Source organism: Lagenorhynchus albirostris, chromosome 19, assembly GCF_949774975.1.
Source record: "Lagenorhynchus albirostris chromosome 19, mLagAlb1.1, whole genome shotgun sequence".
In the NCBI taxonomy this organism is placed as follows: Eukaryota; Metazoa; Chordata; class Mammalia; order Artiodactyla; family Delphinidae; genus Lagenorhynchus; species Lagenorhynchus albirostris.
The window spans coordinates 11,978,494-12,005,379 of NC_083113.1; the positions used below are offsets into that span (position 1 = coordinate 11,978,494).

The 26,886-nt window shown below is 41.7% G+C and overlaps 1 protein-coding gene and 1 long non-coding RNA gene across 6 annotated transcripts in view; both read right to left on the bottom strand.

Moving 5' to 3' along the window:
• Positions 1-7,647: 7,647 nt before the first annotated feature.
• Positions 7,648-26,886, bottom strand: part of LOC132510510 (zinc finger protein 234-like) — a 39,397-nt gene continuing 20,158 nt past the window's right edge. The window contains exons 1-4 of one of the 5 annotated variants that reach the window (XM_060132714.1): positions 18,687-19,161; positions 17,235-17,770; positions 14,932-15,058; positions 7,648-9,975 (exon numbers count right to left, since the gene is read on the bottom strand). In XM_060132714.1, coding sequence (XP_059988697.1) covers positions 8,108-9,975; positions 14,932-14,965 — 1,902 coding nt within the window. In that variant the 5' untranslated portion in view covers positions 14,966-15,058; positions 17,235-17,770; positions 18,687-19,161 and the 3' untranslated portion in view covers positions 7,648-8,107. Of the gene's footprint in view, positions 9,976-14,931; positions 15,059-16,845; positions 16,974-17,234; positions 17,776-18,686; positions 19,162-26,886 lie in introns of those variants that run through there. The other 4 variants (XM_060132712.1, XM_060132710.1, XM_060132715.1 and 1 more) reach the window with 4 other exon arrangements.
• On the bottom strand, positions 20,918-22,769 carry LOC132510513 (uncharacterized). Its single transcript, XR_009537322.1, has 3 exons — positions 22,607-22,769; positions 21,959-22,029; positions 20,918-21,003 (listed from the first exon to the last, which is right to left on the bottom strand). It is a non-coding gene; the product is annotated as an uncharacterized LOC132510513 (long non-coding RNA).

Consider the following 26,886-nt stretch of genomic DNA (forward strand, 5'->3'; position numbering starts at 1 on the left):
TGTCCTCCTGGGGCGGAAGTGCCTGCGACTAACCCGGAGCTCCTGGACCACATTTCCCAGAATTCCGCGGGGAAACGTTTACAGCGAGGCGTTACTGTAGCTGCAGTATATGGGACTACACGAGTTTACGAGCTCTGGACTACATGTCCCAGAATGCAAGGGTGGGTGTGGGTGTGTCTACCGGCACGAGCTCTGGACTACATGTCCCACAAGGCTGTGTGTGTGTGTGTGTGCGTGTGCGTGTGCACGTACGTATGTGTACCGGCTACAGTACCGCCTTTCTGCACTACACTTCCCCCGAAGTTTCGAGGGGAAAACGGACAGAGCCTTACCCCCCTGATGCGGAAGTGCCCAACTTCCCTGGTTTTCACTTTCCGGAATCCCTGAGAAGGTCTCAGGCAGTCTTGCCGTTCTACTGTGTCGGCCTCAGAAGAGTGTAGATTCTGTTCATTGAAAGGCGTACAAGCTCAGTAGAATTTTGGACGTCTTCAAGAGGCTAAGCGACATAAAGGCATTACCAGCCACAGAGGCTTCCTGGTAAACCCCAAAGAGTTTCACCATTGGAATAAGGGGAGAAGGAAACTGGGCTTTCTTTGGCAGGGACTGAAGCCAAACGCCAAAACACCTCATTCCCTGAAATTGTGTAAAGGTGAACGTGTTTTGTTAGCATCTTACAACCCGTGCAGAAGCAAGTGAAAATCCTTTCTAGAGACAGACATCAACATCCTAGGTCTCAAGTTATTTCTGTAATTATAAAGTCTGTGACATTGATATTTGACCAAGTGAACTTTAAGGGGGAAAAAAAGCATTACTTGACATACGGAGGGACACTTCACAGTCATAAAAGTTTCAAGTTATCAGAAACTAATAACTTCAGCTCATACTTTATAAAACAAAAATTGACAGAACCATGAAGAGAAACATTCAAATTCATAATTGGAACTGGAGATTTTAGCACATATATAGAGGGAAATGTTGAGCCTTAAAAGCATATATTAAAGTAGAAAGGAAGTTGAAAATTGATTTGGAAAACATCCATCTCAGGAAGTTAATAAATGAATAATAAAACTGAAGAAGGCAGACGGAAAAAAATAAGATCAGATTAATGAAATACAAAACAAAATAAAGTAGATCTCACACACACCCACAAAACAAAAATTAAACAAAAAACAAAACAAACAAAAAAACAAAACAAAAAAGATCATCCATAGTATAAACAAAGATTTTTCCAAAAATTTGTTCCAAATTCTTTCAGGAAAATATCCTCCAAGAACTATTCCTGACTTAAGCCAACATAGCACACAGGATTTCTTTCCACTACAAGTAAATTGAAATCTTGGATATAGAATGATGAAATATGGTAACATGATTAAAAGTTTTATTTATTCACCTCCTGTTCCCTATGGCACCCTCCACTCCCTTCTCTACCCCGTAAGCTACCATTCTAATTTGTTTGATGTGTTTTCTTTTGGGTGTGTTCTTGTGCAAAATGTGCACTTGTGTATATTTTCAATTTATATAAATAATATTGTGTCATAAAATTCATTCTGGTGTTTATTTCCTTCATTCAGGAGTGTATTTTTAAGATTCACCCATCCATCTAATTTGTTTTGTAGAATTCCATTTTCTGCACCCACATTTTACCTGTACTCTTCCAAATGCCATGCCAATAACAATAAAATAAACATCTTCTTACATTTCTGTTTATAGACGTATCTGAGAATTTCCTTGGAATACATACCCGAGTGAAATTATTTCATAGCAAATGTGTATACTTTAATAATATAGCCAGATTGACCTCCTGAATGGCTACACCAAGTCCAGATTACCAAGAGTTGCACGTCAGGTTTTTGTGCAACCACTTACCTTCATTTGGACGACTCATCACCCTGTTTTGCTAGTGTATTAAATGTATAGTAGTATCTTTAGTTAAATTTCTCTGATTTCTAATAAGTTTGATCTTTTTTTCAAATGCTTGTTAGCTTCATCTATGTCTACTTAAACCTTTTGCCCCATTTTCTAATGTGGATGCTATCATTTTCTTCCTCATTTCTATTACATATTCTGATTATTAATACCTTTTCAGTTTTACCAATTACAAGTATCCTTTCCTAATTGGGCACGTGTTTCTAAAATTTTTCTATTGTGTTCTTCATGGAATAGAAATCTTTAATTATAAGATATAAGAATAAAAAAATAATTTCTTAATATCTGTGCTTCTGAAACTCCTCAGATGAAAAAATATATTTCTACCTTTTAAAAATTAACTTTCTAGACTTACCTTTCACATGTAGGTCCTTTAAATATTTTGGAGTCTATTTATGTACATTTTATTACATGGGATCCACTTTAATTTTTCTCCAAGAGAAATTCTTAAAAATAATGATATTCATGGCTTGAAGATTCAATATTACAAAGATATCAGTAATCCCCAAAATGATCTATAGGCTCAATCAAACCCCAATAAAAATATCAGCATTTTTTCCCTTGGAGACTGATGAGATGTTTATAAATATTATGTGGAAAAGCAAAGAGCTAAAAGAAGAGCTGGGACAATCTGAAAAAAGAATGAAAAGAAAGATATTAGTCACATTAAATCTTACTATAAATCTACAATATAAGATAGTCTGGTGTTTGCTCAAGGACAGACAAGATAATAGACATCAAAATCCATGTTGAAACAGACATTATAACAACGTGTAAAAAGAAAACACTGCAAGGAGTTCCCTGGTGGTCTAGTGGTTAGAATTCAGCGCTTTCACTGTGGTGACCCTGGTTCAATCCCTGGTCGGGGAACTGAGATCCTGCAAGCCACGCAGCACGGCCAAAAGAAAAAAGAAAGAAAAGAAAATACTGCAGCAGAGAGGGAAAAGTCTTGTTAATACAGTTGATCCTTGAAGTAGGGTTCAAGGGGGTTAGGGGTGCCAACCCTCTGCTAAGTTGAAAATCCAAGTATAACTTATAGTCAGTCCTCTGTACGTACATGGTTTCTCCATAATCGGCAATTCTGCATCTGAGGATTCAACCAACCTTGGATCGTGTAGTAGTGCAGTATTGACTATTGAAAATAGTCACTTGTGCACTTGTGTAGTTTAAACCCATGTTGTCCAAGGGTCAACTATTGGTTCTCAGTCAGCTGGATATCCATATGGGAAAATATTAATCATTACAGCATAGGATACAAAAATATAAATTCCAGAAGATCTGCAGACTTAAATTTGAAATGTATACAATGATGCTTTAGGAAAGAAACGTAAGATAACAGCCTTTTTGCCTTGGAGTAGGAAGAATTTCTTAAGACCAAAAAAATCACAAACTGTGAAAGAAAAAATTGAAAAATTGGACTATTTTAAGGTTAAGAAACACTGTAAATCCAAACGCACCACTAATGGGCCAAAAGTGAGAGATATTTTAAAAACATCTATGGAATAAAAGACTCAGATGCATCCCTCATGCCCATGCATTCTTCAAGGGTCAACTGTATCTACCAAAGTTGAACATATATAACCCTGTGGTTCCACCCACAGAAATATCCCTCAAACAAGTGCACAAGGCATGTTCTAGATTGCTCACATCACCACTGTGATAGCGAAGAATGGGGAAGTACCCAATACCCACCAATAATAGGATTAATAAATAGATTTTGATATGTTTACACACTGCAATAATATCCACCAATGAAAATGAATCAAAGTTATCCACTCCCAACAATATGGATAAATGTCATGGATATACTGTTGAGCAAATGAAGCCAACACAAAATAGTACCTATTACATGACTCCATTTACATAAAGTACAAAATAGGCTAAGTGAATCTACACCATTACAAATTAGTGGCTACCATATGGAAAGGAAGGTTACTAGAAAGAGCCAAAAAGGGATGTTTCTAGGGCTTGGGGTTTGTCCTGGTCCTCCAAGAACTAGATGGCAAAGTGCTGAGAAAGACTTTAATGAACAAATATTTTATTAGGGAAAACATCGGAGAGAAAAGGGCAGGGAGCTCTGGAAGGCTGACAGAACCGAGCTCATAGTGCAAGTCTGACCCTGAGTGAAGATTTGGAAGAAAGATTTGGTAAATCATCCTAGACTGCCTTGTAATCTAAGTAAAATCCTTCAAGGCTGTCAGGGAGTCCTTGAAAAAAGGTCACTGGACAGAGGAATCCTGGTCTCCAAGAAATGGCCTGCCTTAGGATCCCTGCTGTGTTGACTAGGAGCAATCGGGGCAAGACTGGCCTCCATGCGAACGTGGTGACGGATTTAAGAGCAGCAGCTGGGACCTTTGGTCAGTTATGCTCCCTGTGGTCATAACTGTGAAATAGGAGACTCTCAACTTGGATGCTTCCTTGTGATAAGATTTGGTTGTTTATTTCTGTCAGTAATAATACTGAAGCAACGTTGCGTCCTTCTCAGTACATCGTATCCCAGAGATCTAAAATGTTGGTTTGTTCTGTTATTGATAATGTTCATCTCTTGGCTAAGGTAGTGTTCACCAAATTTATACCTACTGTATTTCCTGTTGTGATTAATACTACTTTGTGGAGAGATATTTTGGGTTTTGTAGCATCCTGTTCCTCATAAACTTTCAACCAGTAGTTTTATAATTCATTGATTATTCTTGCCAGAACCTATAATTACTACAATGGTTGTAAATAATGATTTTTACATTACATCATTCCTTCTATATATTTATGGCTTGGCATTCTATTATGAGAGCCCTTCCTTCCCTCCCTTCCTCTTTTTTATTCATATTCTGTATGATAATTATTTATTTTATGTTCAAATTGCTCAGATTTACCCAGTGTGAGTCTCTTCAAGCTGGATCTTTTTACATGTCCCACCACTCTTTCCTACTTTCTGGCACAGCAAATTTTCTCCAGGATCATTCTATACTTTCCTTGCTCCAGCCCTGAAATAGAAACGTGGATATATATGCTTATATACACCACACACACGTGTGTGTTTGTATATCCTCACACTTCCATATCTACTTCTGTAAATACCTAGCACGTGCACTCACTCCCTCTCTCTCTATAGATGGATGGACGGATGGATGGATGGATAGACAGATCTATATAAATAACTTATGGTCAGACTTCCATATGCGTGGTTCCTCTGTATCTGCAATTCTGCAACCATGGGTTCAACCAACCACAGATCATGTAGTACTGTAGTAATTACTATTTTTTAAAAAACCCTGCTGGGCTTCCCTGGTGGCGCAGTGGTTGAGAGTCCGCCTGCCGATGCAGGGGACACGGGTTCGTGTCCCGGTCCGGGAAGATCCCACATGCCGCGGAGCGGCTGGGCCCGTGAGCCATGGCCGCTGAGCCTGCGCGTACGGAGCCTGTGCTCCGCAACGGGAGAGGCCACAACAGTGAGAGGCCCGCGTACCGCAAACAAACAAAACAAAAAAACCCTGCATATAAGTGGACCTGCCCAGTTCAAACCCATATTGTTCAAGGGTCAAGTGTAACTTGCTAAATAAAGCCCTTTATCCAACTATACTAAAAATACCACCATTGGTCTGAGTATGGAATGGCATCCAAACCTGCTTTGTCGTTACTGGTTCCACATGCTGAGGGTCCTCTGCTATTATGCTCAGTTCTCTCCTCATGCACATCTTTTCAACAAGAGAAACTTTTTTTTTTTTTTTAACCTCCACAATGTAGGTATATCTACTTTTGTTTCTAGCTCCAGGATTTTCCCTCTCCCTATTACGGATCTGTAGTTAAAGCACAGCATAAATAATAAAGCTTCAATTGTTGAAACGCATCAATTTTTCTGTGTATGCAAAATAATCTGAGAATTGTTTTGCTTTTGAAATTGGCTTCCAGAGTTCATACCGTAATTCTGATCTTATATGCCTTATGACAATATAGAACAATCATATTATGAGGTCTTAACTGCAAGGGATAATTAGTTAGTACTTTTTCAAACTCTATTGTAATAATTTCCTGCTTTGGCAATATTCACTATTCAATGAAAAAAATATAACCTGAAGTTATAAAACGGAAAAATACCACAAAATGCTCCTTGCCTAGGAAAACCACTCTGGAAGAGTATCCCTTTACACATGATCTTATGCATGTACACATACATGTGCGCACACGCACACATATACAAACACTAACAAAGATTTATGGTTGATTATACTATGAAGGCTACAATCTGTGATCTCTCAAAGCCCATATTGTGTATCTCCTGCCATTATGGTATCTGTCATAATTTTCTTTTTTTAAATAAAATTATTTATTTTTGGCTGCATGGGGTCTTCGTTGCTGCGTGCGGGCTTTCCCTAGTTGCAGTGAGTGTGGGCTACTCCTCGTTGCGGTGCGCGGGCCTATCATTGCAGTGGCTTCTCTTGTTGCGGAGCACAGGCTCTAAGCACATAGGCTTCAGTAGTTGTGGCACAAAGCCCCAGTAGTTGTGGCGCACGGGCTTAGTTGCTCCACAGCATGTGGGATCTTCCTGGACCAGGGCTCGAACCCCTGTCCCCTGCATTGCCAGGCGAATTCTTAGCCACTGCACCACCAGGGAAGTCCCTGTCATCATTTTAATGGCTACAGATTAATATAGGAATATATCAAAACTCAAATTCTTACAGCTGTACACTAATTTCCATTAAAAAATTCAGTGACATCATTGAGGTGGTGCTCATTTTTTGATATTTTAATCTCATAATCAATAACTTCCAATTATATGATTTCTAGATCAAAGGGATGTACAATCTAATATATTCTGATATATACTCCTTTCCTGAAACCGTGCTTTACTGCTACCAGTAGGGAAAAGCACATAAATGTTAGTCTTGTCTCAATAATACATTTGATAATTTTATCAAATTCCTACAAGTTTTCTGGGTATTTGCCTCATGGATGTGGGGGAAGAATATGGCATGGCCCCTACCTGAGAAGTTTTGATAGAAGAAATGCTACAATAATTAGAAGGCAAACATTTCAAAGTCTGGATGAAAATGCAGAGACTTAGAAATCAGTAAGTTCAAGGTCAACTAAAAAATTTTTTTCTAGGGACAAACAATCTTTGTGACACTTTTAAAGTGTTACAGTAAACCCTGCCTTAACATTGACAAAAAAATCAATTGTATACTATGCAGTTACTGTTGTTGTAAAGTTAATCATGTTTTCTCAATCTGTACCGTCAGAAAAAAAAATCACAAGATAGTTCAATTTCTACTGAACACAGTCCTTGGAAAACTAGACGGGGCCTCAAAAAAACACCCAACTTGAGAACAGAGGCTGCAGGAGGCAAGGAGCCAGTTGCGATAGGCTAATAGCATATTAATATTGAAGATTGGGGGGCTTCCCTGGTGGTGCAGTGGTTAAGAATCTGCCTGCCAATGCAGGGGACACGGGTTTGAGCCCTGGTCCAGGAAGATCCCACATGCCGCAGAGCAACTCAGCCACATGCCACAACTACTGAAGCCTGCATGCCTAGAACCCGTGCTCCACAACACGAGAAGCCACCACAATGAGAAGCCACGCACCACAATGAAGAGTAGCCCCTGCTCACTGCAAATACAGAAAGCCTGTGTGCAGCAATGAAGACCCAACGCAACCAAAAATAAATTAAAAATATATATATATTGAAGATTGGTTTTCTGCAGTGGTTTTCAGTATTTCAACAAATGGTCACGTCCTGAATTAATTTTATTTTGCAGGTTTCCTCCTCTGAATACAACTTTCATATATTATACATTTCCCCCTTTTGGTTTATTTAAAACACAAGTACTGAGCACACCTAAAAGCGCTAGTCAATGTTAAGGTTGTGTAGATTGAGCAGCCAAGTCCCTGCCCTCATGGAACGCACATTCTCATGGACATCAATTTTGACTAGCTAATCCTTACACTTTTATTAAAGGCCAGACCAAACTCTTTTCCTTTCTAAGTGTTATCTCCTAAGTGACATCTGATAAATGTCAAAGTTCTGAATGCAGCCCTTACTGCACCACTCAGAAGGGATCTCTGCTGTGTGGTCTGGTGAACACTAGGATCTGTTTAGCTACTGCTTCAACACCAACTAACCTAAAATACTTTCTCTCCTATGAGACCTGACGCTTGCAAGAATTCACGTTGCACTTTTTTGAAAACATCATTTTGTAGAACTTCTTTCCTCTGACAGTTCCTTGATGTTCTTACCACTCTCGCTGCTTTCATAAAATGTATCCCCAGTATGCATTTTGTGATGACTTACAAGATTGGAGCGCCAACTGAAGCTTTTACCACACGTCTCACACTGGTAAGGTTTCTCCCCTGTATGAACTCGCCTGTGATACTGAAGCTGTGAAGACCGACTAAAGACTTTACCACACACATCACACCTGTACGGCTTCTCTCCAGTGTGGACACTCTGATGAAGCTGAAGACTTGAGGCCTGACTGAAGTGCTTCCCACACTCCCCACACTTATATGGTTTCTCTCCTGTGTGGACCCTCTGATGCATGTCGAGGTTCAGGCTCCACTTGAAGCCCTTCCCACACTCCTCACATTTGTATGGCTTTTCTCCAGTGTGGACTTTTTGATGGGCTTGAAGGTGTGAACTCCGACTGAAGCTCTTCCCACACTCTTCACATTTGAATGGTTTTTCTCCACTGTGGACTCTCTGATGGGTCAGAAGATGAGATGCCTGACTAAAAACCTTCCCACATTCCTCACAATTATATGGTTTCTCTCCGGTGTGGATTCTGCAGTGAATTTTAAGATCTGCTCTACGACTAAATCCCTTCCCACACTCTTCACATTTGTATGGTTTCTCACCAGTATGGATCAGCTGGTGGATCTGAAGTCGTGAACTCTGATTGAAGCCCTGCCCACACTCCTCACACTTGTAAGGTTTCTCTATGCTGTGGGCCTTCTGATGGATTTTAAGATATGAACTCTGACGGAAGCCTTTCCCACATACCTCACATTTATAGGGTTTCTCTCCTGTGTGGATGACCAGATGAACTTGATAATGGATTTTCATCCTGAAGTGCTTCCCACACTCACTGCATCTGTATGGTTTCTCTCCTGTGTGGACTCCCTGATGGGCTTGAAAACTTGAACTGTAAATGAAGCCCTTACCACACACTTTACAGACATACGGTTTCTCTCCCGTGTGGATTCTCCGATGGGCCTGAAATTGTGAAGGCTGAATGAAGCACTTACCGCACTCCTCACATTTATAAGGTTTCTCTCCTGTGTGGACCCTCTGATGGATATGAAGATTTGAGCTACAAGTGAAACACTTCCCACACTCATCACATTTGTATGGCTTCTCTCCAGTGTGGACCATACAATGACTGTTAAGGGCTGATCTACGGCGGAAGTTCTTACCACATATATCACATTTGAACGGTTTCTCCCCAGTGTGGATTCTCTGATGTTCCTGAAGATGTGAAGCATGAATGAAGGCCCTTCCACATTGGTCACAATTATAAGGTTTCTCTCCCATATGTAATTTACAATGAACAGTAAGTGTTGACTTACGACTGAAGCCTTTCCCACACTGCTCACATCTGAATGGCTTCTCTACAGTGTGGACTTTCTGATGAGCTTGCAGCTGTGAGCTCTGACTGAACTCCTTGCCACACTCATCACACTTATAGCGCTTCTCTCCCGAGTGAACTCTCTGATGAATGCGAAGTGCTGAGCTGTAACAGAAGCTTTTTCCACACTCACCACATGTATGAGACTTCTCTCCTGGGTGTATTTGTTGATGAAGATCAAAGTTGGAGACATCACTGAAAGATCTTGTACATTCATTACACTGATAAGGTTTCTGGCCTGTGTGAGTTTCAGAGAATCCTGCCCCAACCTGGCCAGATGAGTCACCATGTTGGTGGAATTCAGAACTTTTTATCATGGAGTCTTGACACCTGGTGAAGTCACTTGCAATGTGTTGCCAGATCTGCCAGGAGGAAAGCTCTTCATGTGGTCCTGCTTCTGAAACAGTCTCCATCTCACTTTGGATCTTTCCTTCTGCAAAGACATAAAGTTCAGAGATGTGGACAACTGAAGGCTCTGCTCAGTGCTGTCAAGATTTCACATTTAGGAGACAGTGTGAGACTTGAATGAATCCAGAGAATGTTCAGTTCGCCTCTTCCATTGTATGTCATGGGCTCTGGTTTGCGTGCCAAAGGAAACCAAGAGGTGGTCCAGCTGGCTCCTATCCACTAAGCATAACAAAACCCACTGGTGCAAATTTCCTATGTGAGGCGCAAGTTAGACATCAAAACCTTAACTTAAAAAATTGATAACTAGATTCAAATTGTTCACCTATGGCATTTCTACTGAATTTCAAAGGCGGCCTAGAATCTTGGATAGTAAACTATATAGTTAATAAATGATGTAGATAAAAAAGTTATATAGATAACAAAATATGAATCAACTAGAACTTTAAGGAAAAGCAATAACTTTTCCATAAACAAAATTTGGAAGCAACCAAGATGTCCTTCGGTAGGTGAATGGATAAATAAATTGTGGTACCTCCACACTGTGGAATATTATTCAGTGCTAAGATGAAATGTGCTATCAAGCCAGGAAAAGAAGTGGAGGAAACGTAAATGCATATTATTAAATAAGAAGAAAGAAAGAAGCCAATCTGAAAAGCCTACATACTGTATGGTTCCAACTATTTGATGTTCTGGAAAAGGCAAAAGTATGGAGACAGTAAAAAGGTCAGTGGCTGCCAAGGGTTAGGGGGAAGGAGGGATGAATAAGCAAAGCAGAGAAGATTTTTAGGCAGTGGAAATACTCTGTATGATATTAATAATGGTGGCTACATGGCGTTATACATTTGTCCAAATCCATAAAATGTACAACACCAAGAATTAACCCTAATGTAAAGTATAGTCTCTGGATGATAACGATGTGTCAGTGTAGGCTCATCAGTTGTATCTGGTAGGACATGTCAATGATGCTAAAGCCTGTGAGTGTCGGGAGGGCAAGGGATATATGAGATATCTCTGCACCTACCTCTCAATTTTGCTGTGAGCCTAAAACTGCTCTGAAAACAAAACAAAACAGGCTTTTTTTTTTTTTTTTGCTGTGGGATCTCAGTTCTCCAACCAGGGATCGAACCCAGGCCCTCAGCAGTGAAAGCACAGAGTCCTAACCCCTGGAGCGCCAGGGAATCCTCATATACAAAAAAAAAGAAGAAGAAGGAGGGCTTCCCTGGTGGCGCAGTGGTTGAGAGTCCGCCTGCCGATGCAGGGGACACGGGTTCGTGCCCCGGTCTGGGAAGATCCCACATGCCGCGGAGCGGCTGGGCCCGTGAGCCATGGCCGCTGGGCCTGCGCGTCCGGAGCCTGTGCTCCGCAACGGGAGAGGCCACAACAGCGAGAGGCCCGCGTACCACAAAAAAAAAAAAAAAAAAAGAGAAGAAGAAGGAAGAAAATACTTGTGAAGAAATTTTGACAAGTTTCAAAGGAGAAATTCACTCCCCTCCCTTTAAGGTGCCTCCTCTTTGATCCAGTAGGCATATGATAAACAGCCTCTCTACAACTCTGCCTTGGGTCACTTTATTGGAAAGTTACTTTAGCGTTGAGGTGATTGGAATGCTTAGAATGACTTGCAGGTTTGGCAGCAAATATATAATCACACACCGACTAAAACACAGTGAAAGCAGAGGACAGAACTTCAGCTCCTACTGGCAGGTTTTCTCCATTAGGACAAAAAGGAAACCAAGTTGAACAGATAACATACACTGTCCTAAACCTGATATTAATTCAGACCTCTAAGAAAAAAAGTAAAAAAGTGGAAGGTAATCTTTTACTCAGAGACAGATATTGAGAAAGGGAAAAGGTGAGGTCACAGTATAAACTCTGAAAGCTAATCCTAAAACGGGAGTTAAATTCTGCCAGGAAGTCTTCTCAGACAGACACCTGGGTGACTTCTCATGTCTTTTAGGCCTCTGTTCAATGTCAACCCACCACCGAGGCCTCTTTACCACCTAATGTAAAATAACCAATCCTGCCCTCACTCAGTCTACCTGTGGCAAGGTCCATCCTCCTTGAATCTGTTTATGTTCTACACAGCACTTTTCCCCACATGACTCACTAAATCATTTGTTGTTTAATATGTCTCTTTCCCACTGCAATGCATCAAAGTGGGAAGCATTTCACACTTTGTACATGGAACACATTTTTACACATTCCTACTTTATAACCACTGTCCAGAATCATGCCTGGAGTACAGTGAGTACCCTACAAATGCATGTTGAATGAATAAATGAATCTCGGTTTGACTTTTGTATGAGAGCTTAAGCCAAGTCCTACAAGGAAAACATCTTTTCCAAGTAAGTTATTTGAAATATCAAAGGGACAGAGAACTCAGTTTTGCTGGAAAGCTGAAAAGCTGTCCCAGAGACCAGGGTACACCAAGCATGCTGTTAATAAAGAAAATCAAAGGTGGCAAAAATCCCTTGGGGTGAAAAGAAAGCAAGAGGGCCCATCACTAGTTCCTTCTGAATCTTTTGGACTATCTCTTTGAAAACAGAATGTGGGGGACTTCCCTGGTGGTGTAGTGGTTAAGAATCCGCCTGCCATTGCAGGGGACATGGGTTTGAGCCCTGGTCCGGGAAGATCCCACATGCCGTGGAGCAACTAAGCCCGTGCGCCACAACTACTGAGCCTGCGCTCTAGAGCCCGTGAGCTACAGATGCTGAGCCCACATGCCACAACTACTGAAGCTCACGAGCCTAGAGCCTGTGCTCCTCAATAAGAGAAGCCACGGCAATGAGAAACCTGCGCACTGCAACAAAGAGTAGCCCCCGTTCGCCGCAACTAGAGAAAGCCCATGTGCAGCAACGAAGACCCAACTCAGCCAAAAATAAATAAATAAAAGACATAAATTTGTAAAAAAAGAAATTAGCACAACACTGTAAATCAACTATACTTCAATTAAAAAAGAATAATTGAAACAGAAAGTAATTGGAAAAATAAAATAAATAAAAATGAAATTAAAAAACGAATAAGAAAAAATAAAAGTAATCGGATAGACATTCATCAAAAGACAAAAATGTTCTGCAACCTCCTTCATTCACTCTGGTTTGCACATGACTAACAGTTATCTCCATGACCCTCGGAGACACGGGGGTCTCCTGTTCCATCCATCAACACGCTCACTAAGTCAACAAATATTTACAGACACCTGCCACATACTAGGATGCTCTGGGTACTGAGGACAGAGCACTAAACAGGACAGACAAAACTCCTCACTCCTGTGGATCACACTTCAGTGCAGAGAGAGAAGTGATAAGCAAGCAAACCAAAGTCTGTGAGACCCAATAAAAGGCAGAACAAGCAGAGTACAGGGAGGATGGGATTTTAGACAGGGTGGTCAGAGGAGGCCTTTCGCGTGCTGTTAGAACGGAGCGGAGACCTGAAGGCAGTAAGGGAGGAACAGGAGGATCTGAGGTAAAAGGAAGAGAGAGAGCAAGGTAAGGGCTAAGAGGCAGAAGTCCTGGCAGTGGGCAGAGTAACTGTCCCCCAAGGAACTCACGTCCTGATTTTTGGAACCTAAGATATGTTAGGTTATGTGGCAGAGGGGAATTAAGGTTGCAGATGGGGTTGAAGTTGCTGATCAGCTGACTTTAAAAGGGAAGATGATCCTCTACTATGGGGTGGGCGTGGGATCTCAATGCAGTCAAAAGGGCCCTTCAAAGAGGAAGTGGGATGCAGAAGAAGAGCGGGAGAGGGGCGTGCAAATACACAGCAAGGGGCAGAGAGAAGCGATGTCACTGGCTGTGAAGATGGAGGCAGGCGGCCACAGGCTAAGAGATTTGGGTGACCACTAGCAGCTGGAAAGGCAGGTTCTCCCCTAGAGCCCCCAAGGAGAAACGCAATGGTGCCAACACCTTGATTTCAGCCCCGTGAGAACCACGGTACAGCTCTGACCTCTGGAAGTGTAAGATGATCAACATGCGTTGTGTTAAGCCATGAAGTTTGTGGTGATTTATTAGGGCAGCCACGGGCAATACAGCGTCCCGGGCAGGTCTGAGAACACTGCAGAGGCCGGCAGGGGTGGGAGGGATGGAGCGAGAGAGGAGGGCAGAGGAGAGGAATTGGAGAGGCAGCAGGGGCCCATGAGTGGACCCTGGAGGACTCCAGAAGCCACTTGAAGAGGTTTTAACTTTGAGAAAAATAAGCCATAAAAGGTTTGGAATAGAGAAATGGCAATCTTTCCTAAGCATCACTTTTGGCTGTGACGGGGAGAACAGACTATAGGAGGGGAAGGGTAGGAGCAGGGCAACCAGTACAAAGGCGTGTGAAAGAAGGGGTCTGGCAGTTTGGACCAGATGACAGCAAAGGATTGGAGAAAAGTAAAAACACATAGAAGAGCCTCCCCAAGGACTCTTATCTGCCTGGTTCTTAGCTGATGTCCCTTCTCTTTGGGTTGCTGCCTTCACCACCCAAAGCCTTTTTTCCTTTTCTAAGTGGAATATATCATGTTTGAAGGGGTGACACCCTGTGAACATGCAGAGTCACATACTTAAAATGAACACACTAAAGGTACAATTTACTGGAAATTTAGACTCCTGAATTAAATGTTGATCAATGAATCAAAACCAGTGTATTCAAAAAAAAACAAAAAACATGACCTATTTGAAGAAATACCAGTATTTCAAGACCCAGACACATATGCGTAATAAATATTACAGAAACCAATTTATTGCCAATGTCTGTCTTCATTAAATCTCCTCCCATCGGTTCTTACATCACTCACGCAATTGGCAAGAGTTTTTGCTGGAACATATTCCATTCTTCCCAACAAGTATTTTTCTACCTTATTTGATTTCGTTAAAAAATTGTTGGTACAGAAGTGAGGTCTCCAAATGCAGGTGACCGTTTCAAGACCCCCAAAGCCTTCAACACCTAAGGACACAAAGCCAAACCGGGGAGCTGACATTAGGTTAGAGAGGGTGCCTGTCCTCACCTACTGAGACCAGGTTCCGGAAGTTCTCCAGCATCACTTCCTGGTACAGCTTCCTCTGGGTGGAGTCCAGCAGCCCCAGCTCTTCCTCCGTGAAGGTCACAGCCACATCCTTGAAGGTCACCGCTTCCTACGACACCAAACACATGTAGCCTCAATCTTACAACCAATGGCCACTTGAAAAGGGACAGTTGGGGCTTCCCTGGTAGCACAGTGGTTAAGACTCCACGCTCCCAATGCAGGGGGCCCGGGTTCAATCCCTGGCCCGGGAACTAGATCCCACATGCATGCCATAACTAAGAGTTCGCATGCCACAACTAAAGAGCCGGTGAGCCACAGCTAAGGAGCCTGCCTGCCACAACTAAGACCCAATGCAACCAAATAAATAAATAAATATTTTAAAAACAAAAAAGAAAGAAAGAAAAGGGACAGTGCTGAAAAGGTGGAGAGGATGGGAGGGAAGTGAGCCCAGATTCTGAGGGACTTCAGTCAAATCTGTAGACTTCCCAGACCTTCTCCTTTCATCCTGCCAATGTCACACACTGATTTTCCTCAGCCTCACTGAAAGTGTGGCAGTGACAACCGTCCTTGTATTTATTTTGCGCCGTCATTGGGTCTACTTACCAGTAAGCCTCCCAAAATCCTAAATATATGTCCTGGACTACATGCATTTTACTTTTTGTTGAATATTGCCAATTGTCCCAAGAAGAATTTTGCAATTTAGTCCAAACATATTTGACAGCAATGGCCTTCTTCCTCTCACACACACGAACCCTGTTGTGATAGAAAAGCTACCACTTTTCTTTATTGTCTGCCAAGCTAACAAGCTTTTGGTAACCTGTGTGGGACACCGATGTAGTTCACCCTATGTAACCTCAAGGTACACTTTTTTTTTTTTTGAGAAAAAGCTTTATGGCGAGGTCAACCAACAAGGAGACAGGAAGCAAGGCTCTCAAGTCTGTTTCCTCGATCCAGGGTCTGGGGCAAAATTTAAGGGGTCAGGGGAATTTCAAACTTGGAAGCTGGACTGGCTAGACTTGAATTAGAGTGCATATAAGCTACTCATGCTGCTAGAAGCCAGATTTTCCTATTGAAGGACTTCTTGCTTGGTAAAGGGATGTGGTAGCAATATTTCTATTCTCTGAGTTCCACAGACTGAAGAGTCTTGGTTCCAGGATCTTCCTAGAGACATGGGTTCCCATCTTGCACACACTACATCTCTTAATTGCAGCATTCAGTGTCACGCTCTGGATCCAACATGCGTTGGCATGATTCCCAAAGGTCTGCGTGGCCCTTACCCTTACTAGCTGCGTGACTTTGGACAAGCTTGCCTATGTGCCTGAGTTTCCTCTCTGTATAATGGTCCTTACATGATAGAGTTCTTTCAAGGATTAAACAAGGGAATATCTATGGCATTTGGAAGAGTATGTGGCACAGAGTAAGTGCCTGATAAACATTTGCTATTACTTTTATTATTCCTTCATATTATAACACCTATTTCATCCCATTTCGTGGCTGCATATTATTCCAGAGAACTGATTATCTACATTTACCTGTTCTAAATAAAGCATATTTAATTTTACATATTTTTCTCTTTATAATCCATCCTGCAAAGAACATCATTTTTATAGATCTTATTTCCCTCATTATTTAAAAATAATTGCAGGACTTCCCTGGTGGTACAGTGGTTAAGAGTCTACCTGCCAATGCAGGGGACACAAGTTCGATCCCTGGTCCGGGAAGATCCCACATGCCACGAAGCAACTAAGCCCGTGCGCCACAACTACTGAGCCTGCGCTCTAGAGCCCGTGAGCCACAACTACTGAAGCCCGTGTGCCTAGAGCCTGTGCTCCGCAGCAAGAGAAGCCACTGCAATGAGAAGCCCGCGCACTGCAATGAAGAGTAGCCCCCACTCACCACAACTAGAGAAAGCTTGCACGCAGCAACGAAGACCCAATGTGGCCAAAAATAAATAAATAAATAATTGCAAAGGAAAATTAAAATGTCAAAATAGGCATATTTAAAATTATATTTTTAATTATATATTAAAACTATAAATTATAAAATTATATAATGGCAGATTTTCTTCCCAATTCTTTTTCCTACTTCCCTAATTTTTGAAGAGAGTACAAGTACCCTGAATCTCCATATATTGGCCAAGAGCAGGTTATAAATTTTCCCACGGTTTTTGTAATCTGATTTGGAAGAACAATTTGCTTTAGTATTCCCACTTATCTGATTATAAATTAATACTAATACCTTTCCAGATGTTTATTAACCATCTGTATCTGTCCTCTTTAACATACCTGTTCATGTCCTCATTCATATTCCGCTATATTTTTTCCTTTGTCCTATGTATAAGATTCTTTATTCTGGATTTTGTCTTTTTTTGGAATCCGTTTGGTAAATACTTTTGCCCCAGGTTGCTATTTTTTCTGGTAATACCATGTAAGGTATCTTTTGCCACAGAGGAATTTAAAGATTTTATACAACGACTGTGCTAACTGCTGTCTTTGTGTGCCTGGAGCGCTGAGCATCTCAGAGTACCTGCGGCGGTACTCAGGTAGAGGAGAGATGCAGAAAGAGAAGAGATGCAACCCAAGAAAGGGGTCGGGGAGGAGCAGCGCCACCTACTGACTGTGGAAATCATCACTCAAAAGGCCCTCCAGACAACAACACTACAAGACACAGGTCTCAAATGAACTCTTTCTTTCTTCTTGTTTATCTTTCACTTAAGCAGACTGCTTAGCATTCCAGACCCTTGGTTTCCTGTGTCAACGTGAGCAGGTGTCTCATATTTCAAGTGTTTAAGAAGAAAATGAGACAAAATCTCCTCACGCAGCTGCTCTAAAGAGTAAATGCAGAAACAGAAGTCAAGTTACTGGCAAATCTAGTATCACTGGACATTTTAAGCTAAGGTTACATACTACTTTAGTCAAACTGGTTAATACATAAAAGAACAAAAAAGGACCAGTAAATAAAATATACACAAGCCATGACTCAGGCCTGGGGAAGTCAGAATCCAGCTCTTCCTGTGTGAAAACCTCCAAATATGTTTGTGCAAAGCAAGTTAGGGCTGCGCCATGCTTGTATTTGGATATTCTACCTAGAAAACAGCCAACATGACACATATCAAATGTACTCTTTCTATACTGAGCTCACGGTACAGTAAGGAGAAAAAACTGAGACTGTTTTCAGAACTGATTTGGGGGGGGGGAAGTTTTAATGTAGGAAAGCTGTCACTGCAGGGTTGCTTAGAACAGTCAAATTCCTAAACCATCTAAATGGCTACAGGTGGGAAGCAGTTATAAATAAAAGGGTACCAAAAAAATAAAATAAAAACGTACATCAATTCAATGACAAATATGTTGTATCCATTAAAAAAATGAACGTTATCTAGTATTAAAGGAAGGAAGTTACAATTTAAAATTAAATGTACATCATAAATACAAAAGAGTTATGAATGCACATGAGAAAAAGAGTAAGAGAAAATAAAAACAGTTTGTCAGGAGGGAAGTAGTGAAATGAGAGAGTTGTTCATTTCTAGTCATTTTTCTACTCTATAAAATAAATAATAATAACACAAAATAAACAATAAAAACAAATGCAATGAACACTCAAAAGGGACAACTTAAGAGCTGGAAGGAGAACAGGCCCTCCCATGTCTCTTGTTCTGCTTGAGTCATCCCAAGACAAACGTGCAACAGTCTGAGTAATGAGATGGAACTTTAAAAGTGAGAAAGGCGGGCCCTACTCACCTTGAACATGGTCATGTTTCCTCCTGTGTCTGGGGATGGGCACAGTCCTGAGTCACACAGATCCTGGGAGGTCAGAATTGCACCTGGCAGAGTGGGAAGGCAGAAAAAAGACATGAAAGAGTGAACTGGGTCGCCGCTCACCCATGCAGATGCTTCTTGTGAATGAGCATGTGAATGTTCACAGCAGCGTTATTCATAATAACCTAAATTTGGAAACACCCAAAATATTGGCCTATGCGTGAAAGAACAGACAAATTGTGGCATATCCATACAATGGAATATTATGCACCAATGAAAAGGAATGAAGTCCTGATTATGTTACAACATGGATGAACCCTTGCAAATGTGTGGGAAAGCAAAAGAAGACTGACACAAGTCTACATATTGTATGATTCCATTTATATGAAATGTCCAGAATAGGCAAATCTATGGAGACAGAAAGTAGGTTAGTGGTAGCCTGGGTATCTGGGGAGAGAATGGGGGTTAACTAAGGAATCCAACTGGGGAAATGAAAATGTTCCAAATTATTATGGCAATGGTTGCACCACTCAGCAAAGTTACTAAAAAATCATTGATTTGTACATCTCAAGTGGGTGAATTCTATGATATGTACAATATACCTCAAGCTGGTAAAAATAAATGTTTATTCATCTACATGTCATTTAGAATACTAATTTATGGATCCTGAGTCCATACTAATATTTATATTTAAATGAATAAATAAGTGGGAGAGAAGAAGCTTCTCTTTATAGTAGAATGCCCACTAATAAATGTATCTCCCCATAATAAAACTTTATTAATTCCAAAAAACAAGAATAACTTTACAATGGAGAAATCTGACAGACATTACCTTAGCCTAGTAAACAAAGTTGAGTTTACCAATATAGGGACAAACTGATATCCTTTGGCTCCTGTTATGTTGCGGTGACGAGGACACTTCACCACTTCTGTGGAATCCCTGCCAACAATGCGTAATCTGAAGCTAAACATGGAATATATCAGATGAACCTCAAATGGTCCTCCAAAATAACTTGCCTCTATACTCCCTAAAAGCATCAAGAACAAAAAAGACAAAGGCTGTGGAATCATTCCATGTCAAAGAAGAACATTATGAAAAGTATGAAAAAAATTTTGTAAAATGTTTATAAACAAATATACACCTTAAGGCAAGGCATAAAATTGGAATTTTTTTTTAATGATCAAGTGCATGAGCTTTATTATTGCTTTTTAAATTGAGGTATAATTGGGTTATAATATTAATTTCAGGTGTACGACATAATCATTCTAGTTTTGTATATGTTGTGAAATAATTACCACAATAAATCTAGTCAACATACATCACCATACATAATTACAAATTTATGTATTGTGTGTGATGAGAAATTTTAGGATCTACTCTTCTAGAAACTTTCAAATGAGCAATACAGTATTATTAACTAGAGTCATAATGATGTACATTATATTTCCATGATTTATTTACTCTATACTTGCAAGTTTGAACCTTTTAACCACTTTCATCCATTTCATCCACCCCCGCCACACCCTGTCTCTGCAGAGCAACCACCAATCTGTTCTCTGTATCTGTGAGCTGGGTATAAAATTGGACTTTAAACTGAGGGGGAAACCAGTTATGAAGACTTCCAATGAAAAACAGAACAAACTACAGGACGTGGATTATATAACAGTATGTTACCTAATATGCTATCTGGCATTATCTACTGTTACCTATTAACTATGATTAAAAATAACTTAATAGATATCTAATATATAAACACTATTCTCTAGTATAATATCTAGTATAGGGGCTTCCCTGGTGGCGCAGTGGTTTAAGAATCCGCCTGCCAACGCAGGGGACACGGGTTTGAGCCCTGGTCCGGGAAGATCCCATATGCCACGGAGCAACTTAGCCCATGTGCTACAACTACTGAGCCTGCACTCTAGAGCCTGCGAGCTACAACTACTGAAGCCGCGTCCTGCAACTACTGAAGCCGCGTGCCTAGAGCCCATGCTCTGCAACAAGAGAAGCCACCGCAGTGAGAAGCCCACGCACTGCAACAAAGAGTAGCCCCCGCTTGATGCAACTAAAGAAAGCCCACGTGCAGCAACAAAGACCCAACGCAGCCAAAAATAAATTAATTAATTAATTAAAAAATATATTTAGTATAATAGTCTAATATTACCAAGTATGTGATGCTAAAATCCTATAGTCAGCCTTTCCTAAATCCCTCTTACCAAGACACTTCCTGATTACTCATGGTATGTGGGCTTCCTTCATGCAAAAAGCTAAGATGAGCTGTCACTGAATATAGGTACATTCCTGATGCAGGAACAGAGTAGATAGGCAAAATGTAAACAATTGGTGAATTTAGGTAACAAGTATAGGAGAGTTCCTTATACTACTTTTGCAACTTTGCTATAGGTTTAAAATTATATAAAAATAAAACTTTCTTAAAAATCAGGAAACAGTCACAGGAATAACAATAATAATGAAAATAGTAAGACTGATCATTAAATTACATGGAAGTTCATTAGTTTATTCTTTCTTGTCAGTGTTTGGACATCTCCATACTTAAAACACATAAGGGAAAAATCACTGAGAAAGGTAGGATAAAATAAAATCTGTAAAATGTTTATAAATAAATACACAAAAAGAATCACTAAACAGAAATGCATTAGAAGCTTAACTGTTGCTATCTTTACACCCTGGATTAATAAGTAATTAAACAATTTTTTTCTCTCAAATTTCTTTAATTTCTGAATGTTCCACAATGATACAGTTCTATGAGAATAAGAAATATTATTTGTAACAAGTGAAACAAAATAGTTGATGATATTTTGAAAAACTCATAGAAAAGTCCAAGCCCATTTTATTTGATGTTAAGGTCCCTCACAATCAAGTTCTGACTAAACTGCTTGATTCCACCTAGTTCCTAAAGCTTAAGGAGAATTACATCCAAAAGATTATGAACTCAAGCTCTGGACTCAGACTGCCTGAATTCCAACCCCACCTCAGCCTCTTACTTGGTGGTGACTATGGGCAAATAACTTTCAGCTCCCTGGGTCTCAATCTCATTTTTCAAAACAGGAAAAGAGCAATATTTCTTCACGAAGCCATGGTGTGACATAATGTATTTATTTGTGTAAAGCCCTCATCACTTAAGTTAACAGTTAAGGATTAATTACTCTCAATACTCATGTCCAATTACACATCCTACACATTCTCTGACTGATGTGAAGATCATTGTAAAACAAAACTGTCAAGTCCCACTCACGTGGAGCTTTGCTATCATGTAGCTCAGGGTCACTCCCTCTACCTCCGTGTGGTCCTTTTTGAGAAATCACGCTGGAGAAAGAAAGAATGCTATTAAGTGCCACGATTGAGTCCCCGTCCCCATAAAAGTTAAAGCTTTCCCTCCCTCCGAGCAATCTAGAAGCAATCCCGAGCAATCCGGAACCTTCCCCTCCAAAAGAGTCAGAAGGGGTCCGGGATTATCCAGCGTCACGCAGAGATAGAGAGAAGGGCAAGTGTCATTGAAGCTGGATTTCTGACCCTAACCCGGGGACCTGACCGCTCCTCGAGAAATTAACACCAATGAGAGATCATCATTCACTACGTGCCAGGAACTTAAGATTTCTATTTGTACCACCTTTTTCAATTCCCAAAACAATTCTTCTAGGAAGGTGCTAACATTTTAAAGAAAAGCAACGGGAGGCACAGGGAGATTAACTCCCCACGCGAGGAAGTGGAAGCGCGCGTGGAAGGTGTAGGGAGGCGGACTGGGCGAGGTGAGAGTCGCGGAAATTCCCAATCCAGGGGATACGCGAGCGTAGCCAGTCCCCTCTTGGGGTTTCGAGAACGCCCCAAACGCACAGAGGCTCCGCCGAGGGGCACGTACACGGCCGCCCTCGTCCCTCCGCACCTGCATTCTCCGCCGAGGATTCTTTTCCCCTAAATCGATTGCCAGGTGGTTGCGCGTCCCAAGCGGAGACACAGGAAGCTCGCAAGGGCCAGCGAGACGCGGAACAGACGCACGGGCCCACAGAAAACACACCGGCAACCCGCCCACTCCGGGAACGGAAGTGCCTACGAGTCCACCGGGCTTCTGGACTACACTTCCCAGAATTCGTCAGATCCGCCTTCCTGAGCGGAAGTGCGAGCCACTACACAGTGCCTGGACTACATCTCCCAGAATGCCGAGGAAAACAGTCCAGAGGCTCACTTTCCAGGAAGACTACGGGAAGCTCCTTGACTACGGTTCCCAAAATGCCAGAGAGAAAAGATTCCCGCCAAGTCCCAACTTCCGGGGTGGTAAGGCGGATTCCTACACTGAGAGTCTGTATTACGTTTCCCTGAGTCCTCCAGCGAAAGTGTTCCATAGACACGACTTTCTGAAGTCGAAATGCCTCCAATTATGGCAGGAGTATTGTTGGAAAGGGAACAAGTGAGGAGATGCAATCTTCAAGAAATTAACAGGGTGGGGGACTTCCTTGGCCGTCCAGTGTTTAGGACTGGACGTTCCCACTCCAGGGCCTTGACAAGGGTTTGATCCCTGGTTGGGACCTAAGATCCCGCATGCCGCAGGGCGCAGCCAAAATTTTTTTTTAAATAAAAAAGAAAGAAGTTAAGGGGGGATGACTGTTTAGGGAACACTAGGTGATTGAAAGTAGTTTGATTTGAATATAATCTGACAATATGAGGCTAAAACTGAGAGGTCAAAGAATAGGCGAGGTAGAATGATTTGGGAGGGACCAGGAGGATCGAAGAAGGTACCAGACCCTGTGGTACCACTGGTTTTTCAGGAAAAACAACTTGAGAGGGCCAAAGTGGAAGCTTGTCCTCATGGAAAAGTGCTCTTCCCTCATCTAAACTTTTCATTGAAGTTATGATCCCTACTTTGGAGGTGAAAACACCAAATTTCAGAGACGTTAAGAAACTGTCTGCTATCTCAAAGCAAGCATAATGAAGGCTGAAGAGCTTGGCATTGGAGTCATTCTGACTCCCAAAGCCAAAATCCTAGAGGACTGGGGAGGATTCTATTGATGGAGGATGTTTTGTACTGAGTTTTTTCCTTTATATTTTCTGGTTAAAATATCTTTATTATAGTGAGCAATTTAAAAACACATATGTTGGGACTTCCGTGGTGGCGCACTGGTTAAGAATCCGCCTGCCAGTGCAGGGGACACAGGTCCGAGCCCTGGTCCCGGAAGATCCCACATGCTACGGAGCAACTAAGCCCGTGCGCCACAACTACTGAAACCGGTGCGCCTAGAGCCTGTGCTCCACAACAAGAGAAGCCACCGCAATGAGGAGCTTGTGCACCAAAATGAAGAGTAGCCCCCGCTCGATGCAACTAGAGAAAGCCCACACGCAGCAACAAAGACCCAATGCAGCCAAAGATAAATAAAATAAATTAAAAAAAATAAAAATAAAAACACATGTTATTGGAAGCCAATTAAAAATTGTATAAAGCAAACTGAGGGAGAGGGGGATGCACCTAGATTCCTTCCCCTTGAAGATAACCAGATTTTTTTTCTCTCTGTAAACATGTCAACACATATGCCTATCAACATACATCTTTGTTTTTTTAAATGAAATCTTGTGTTCTGTATCTATTTTTCTAAACTCAATATAAGCTAGTCATTTTCTAATGTCAGCCACTGAAAATCTAACTCCTTCCAAAAGATGGCTGTATAATGGTGTGTTGAATGTAATGAGAATTAAAAACAAAATACTCCTGACATCTGAAAGCTGACATGGCACTCACAGGCCAATAGTATTCTCCTTTGGGACATAAATCACAGACTACCATCCTCAAATGAGGTTTCTCTGAGACCACGGTAAAGTGAGACAAAAGAAGACCTCTTCGTAATTTTTAGACAGACAAAAACAAGGTCACTGTGCCACCCACACAATGACAAACATCCTCCTCTTGGCTAAAAGAGTGATGCTATTTCTTTACCACTTAGAGCTTTATCTTTGTTCTAGTCTGCTCTCCCCAAATATAACATTTATTGAGATACTAAATCTTAAAGTTGCTTCTGCTTTCTGGCAGCATCCAATCCGGAGTGAACCCTGCGTCCTTAGGCCCTCTCCCAAAACACTTAAATGAAGCCCAAATCCTGTAATAGATTTTTTTTCTGACACCCTCCTACCGTCGTGGCACCTCATGGTTCCCCAAGGTGGGTGTAATCTCTCACCGCAATGAATAAACCCGATTTATCAAACCACTGCTGTGTTCCTGGATGAATTAAATAAGCATTTTGGCACAATCCCTGATGAGTACTAGATTTGCCATTATATAGGAAGCTGCAATGAACACGGTTTTATGTTGTTCTGGGAAAGATACTCAGGTAGAGGAGAGATGCAGGAAGATGCCACAGGAAGGGAGTTATTTATCCTTATCTTTGAGATGGATAGTCTTTACCTCAATGGTTAAAGCAGATGTGCTGTGTGTGTTTGACAGGCCATGAGTCAGGCTGCTTTGGCTCACACAAAGTTCAGGCCGAACCATGTATAAGCTAAAATGACAGCCCCATACCTCGATATGTAAACATTTTCTCCATCAAGACTTTTATTCATACCATCCCATTTAATTCTCAAACCACCGTATTAGGAAGGTAGTGTTAAAAAAGAAAGAACAGGCCCGGTACTTCCCTGGTGGTCCAGTGATTAAGACTCCGTGCTTCCAGTGCAGGGGGCAAGGGTTTGATGTCTGGTGGGGGGAACTAAGATCCCGCATGCCCGGAGGAGGCTAAAAAAAAAAAAAAAAGGCCCAAAATGGAGTCATTTGCTACACCCCGCCCCATGACAGCGAACCAAGACTTAACTGCAGTTTCCACCTTACATAGAAATATAATGTTAATCAACCAGGCTGGTATTTTCTGGCCAGCACTAACGAGGTACTCTATTACAAAGCCCATTTCCATCCCCCAGAGAAGAGGCAATCTTCACGATAAAGCCCTTGCCATTCCATTCCCCACAAAAAGAGATATTGACCTAAAAATAATCCTTTCTTTTCTTTTACTAATAATTCCTTTGCCCTACTTTTCTGCCTAAAACAAAACAAAAAAAACTTTCCATTTTGTACAACCCTTCTATTTACTAGATGGGATGCTGCTCAATTCACCAACTGTTGCATAAAGCCAATTAGATCTTCAAATTTACACAGCTGAATTTTGTTTGATTTTGCCTGTTTTGTTTTGGTTTTGGCCCCGCCATGTGGCTTGTGGGATCTTACCTCGCCCACCAGGGATTGAACCCGGCCCTCGGCAGTGAAAGCTCGGAGTCCTAACCACTGGACCTTCGGAATATTCCCTGAATTTTGTTTTTTAAGAGTAGTAATGTCATCCCAATTTTACAAGAAACCATCAGAGACAGAAATTTAAGTAATTCATCCAATGTTCTACTGCGGGAAATGACAGAGCAGGGTATTAGGTGCACGGCCTAGGGGATGGGTCCTCAAGGGGAGAGCCCTAGTGCCCCTCCAACCAGGCCAGGAACGATCCCATCCGCCGCACCAAACGCAGAGGACTCCGCCCAAAGGAACAACCGCCCACGGCCCAGCCCTCAAACCATTGCTCTCTGAAGCAGCTCTTTCCCCCAAATTGATGGCTGGGTTGGACAGGTTCCCAGGGAAATTCCCACGGGTCGCAAAACGAGGAAGCAACTCACCAGCGCGAGGGAAGAGAGGGAGACTACCTGACCGCCCAGAGCGGCAGGGCCTGAAACCCCGCCCCCAGGCTGCGCTAGGGATACACTTCCCACAATTCCCCTGTCCCAGCGGCGCCTGTGCGGAAGCGTCTGAGTCTCTACGGAACTTGTAAACTACACTTCCCAGAAAGCCAGAGGAGAACACAGCCCGAGTTCCCACCCTCTTCCGCCGGAAGTACTTGAGCCACTTCGGAGATGTTGGACTACAGTTCACACAAATCCCTTGGGGACAAAGTTCGTATTGCCGAGTTCCTGGGCAGTAAGGTGGTTTCCTACTGGGGTTAGTGTTACCTTAACCTGAATCCGTGAGCGAAAACTATTGTATGTTGTTTAAACTGCTGTTCGTTTTGTCTCTGTTAGAACAGCAAACCTAGATAATATCATTGGAAAGTATAGTTCAAACTCCATTGGTGAACTTCAGATCCTCTGAAGAATGCACAAGATGAAGGCTCAAAAAGCTGCGCATTTGGAGATCTACATAGCAGAACT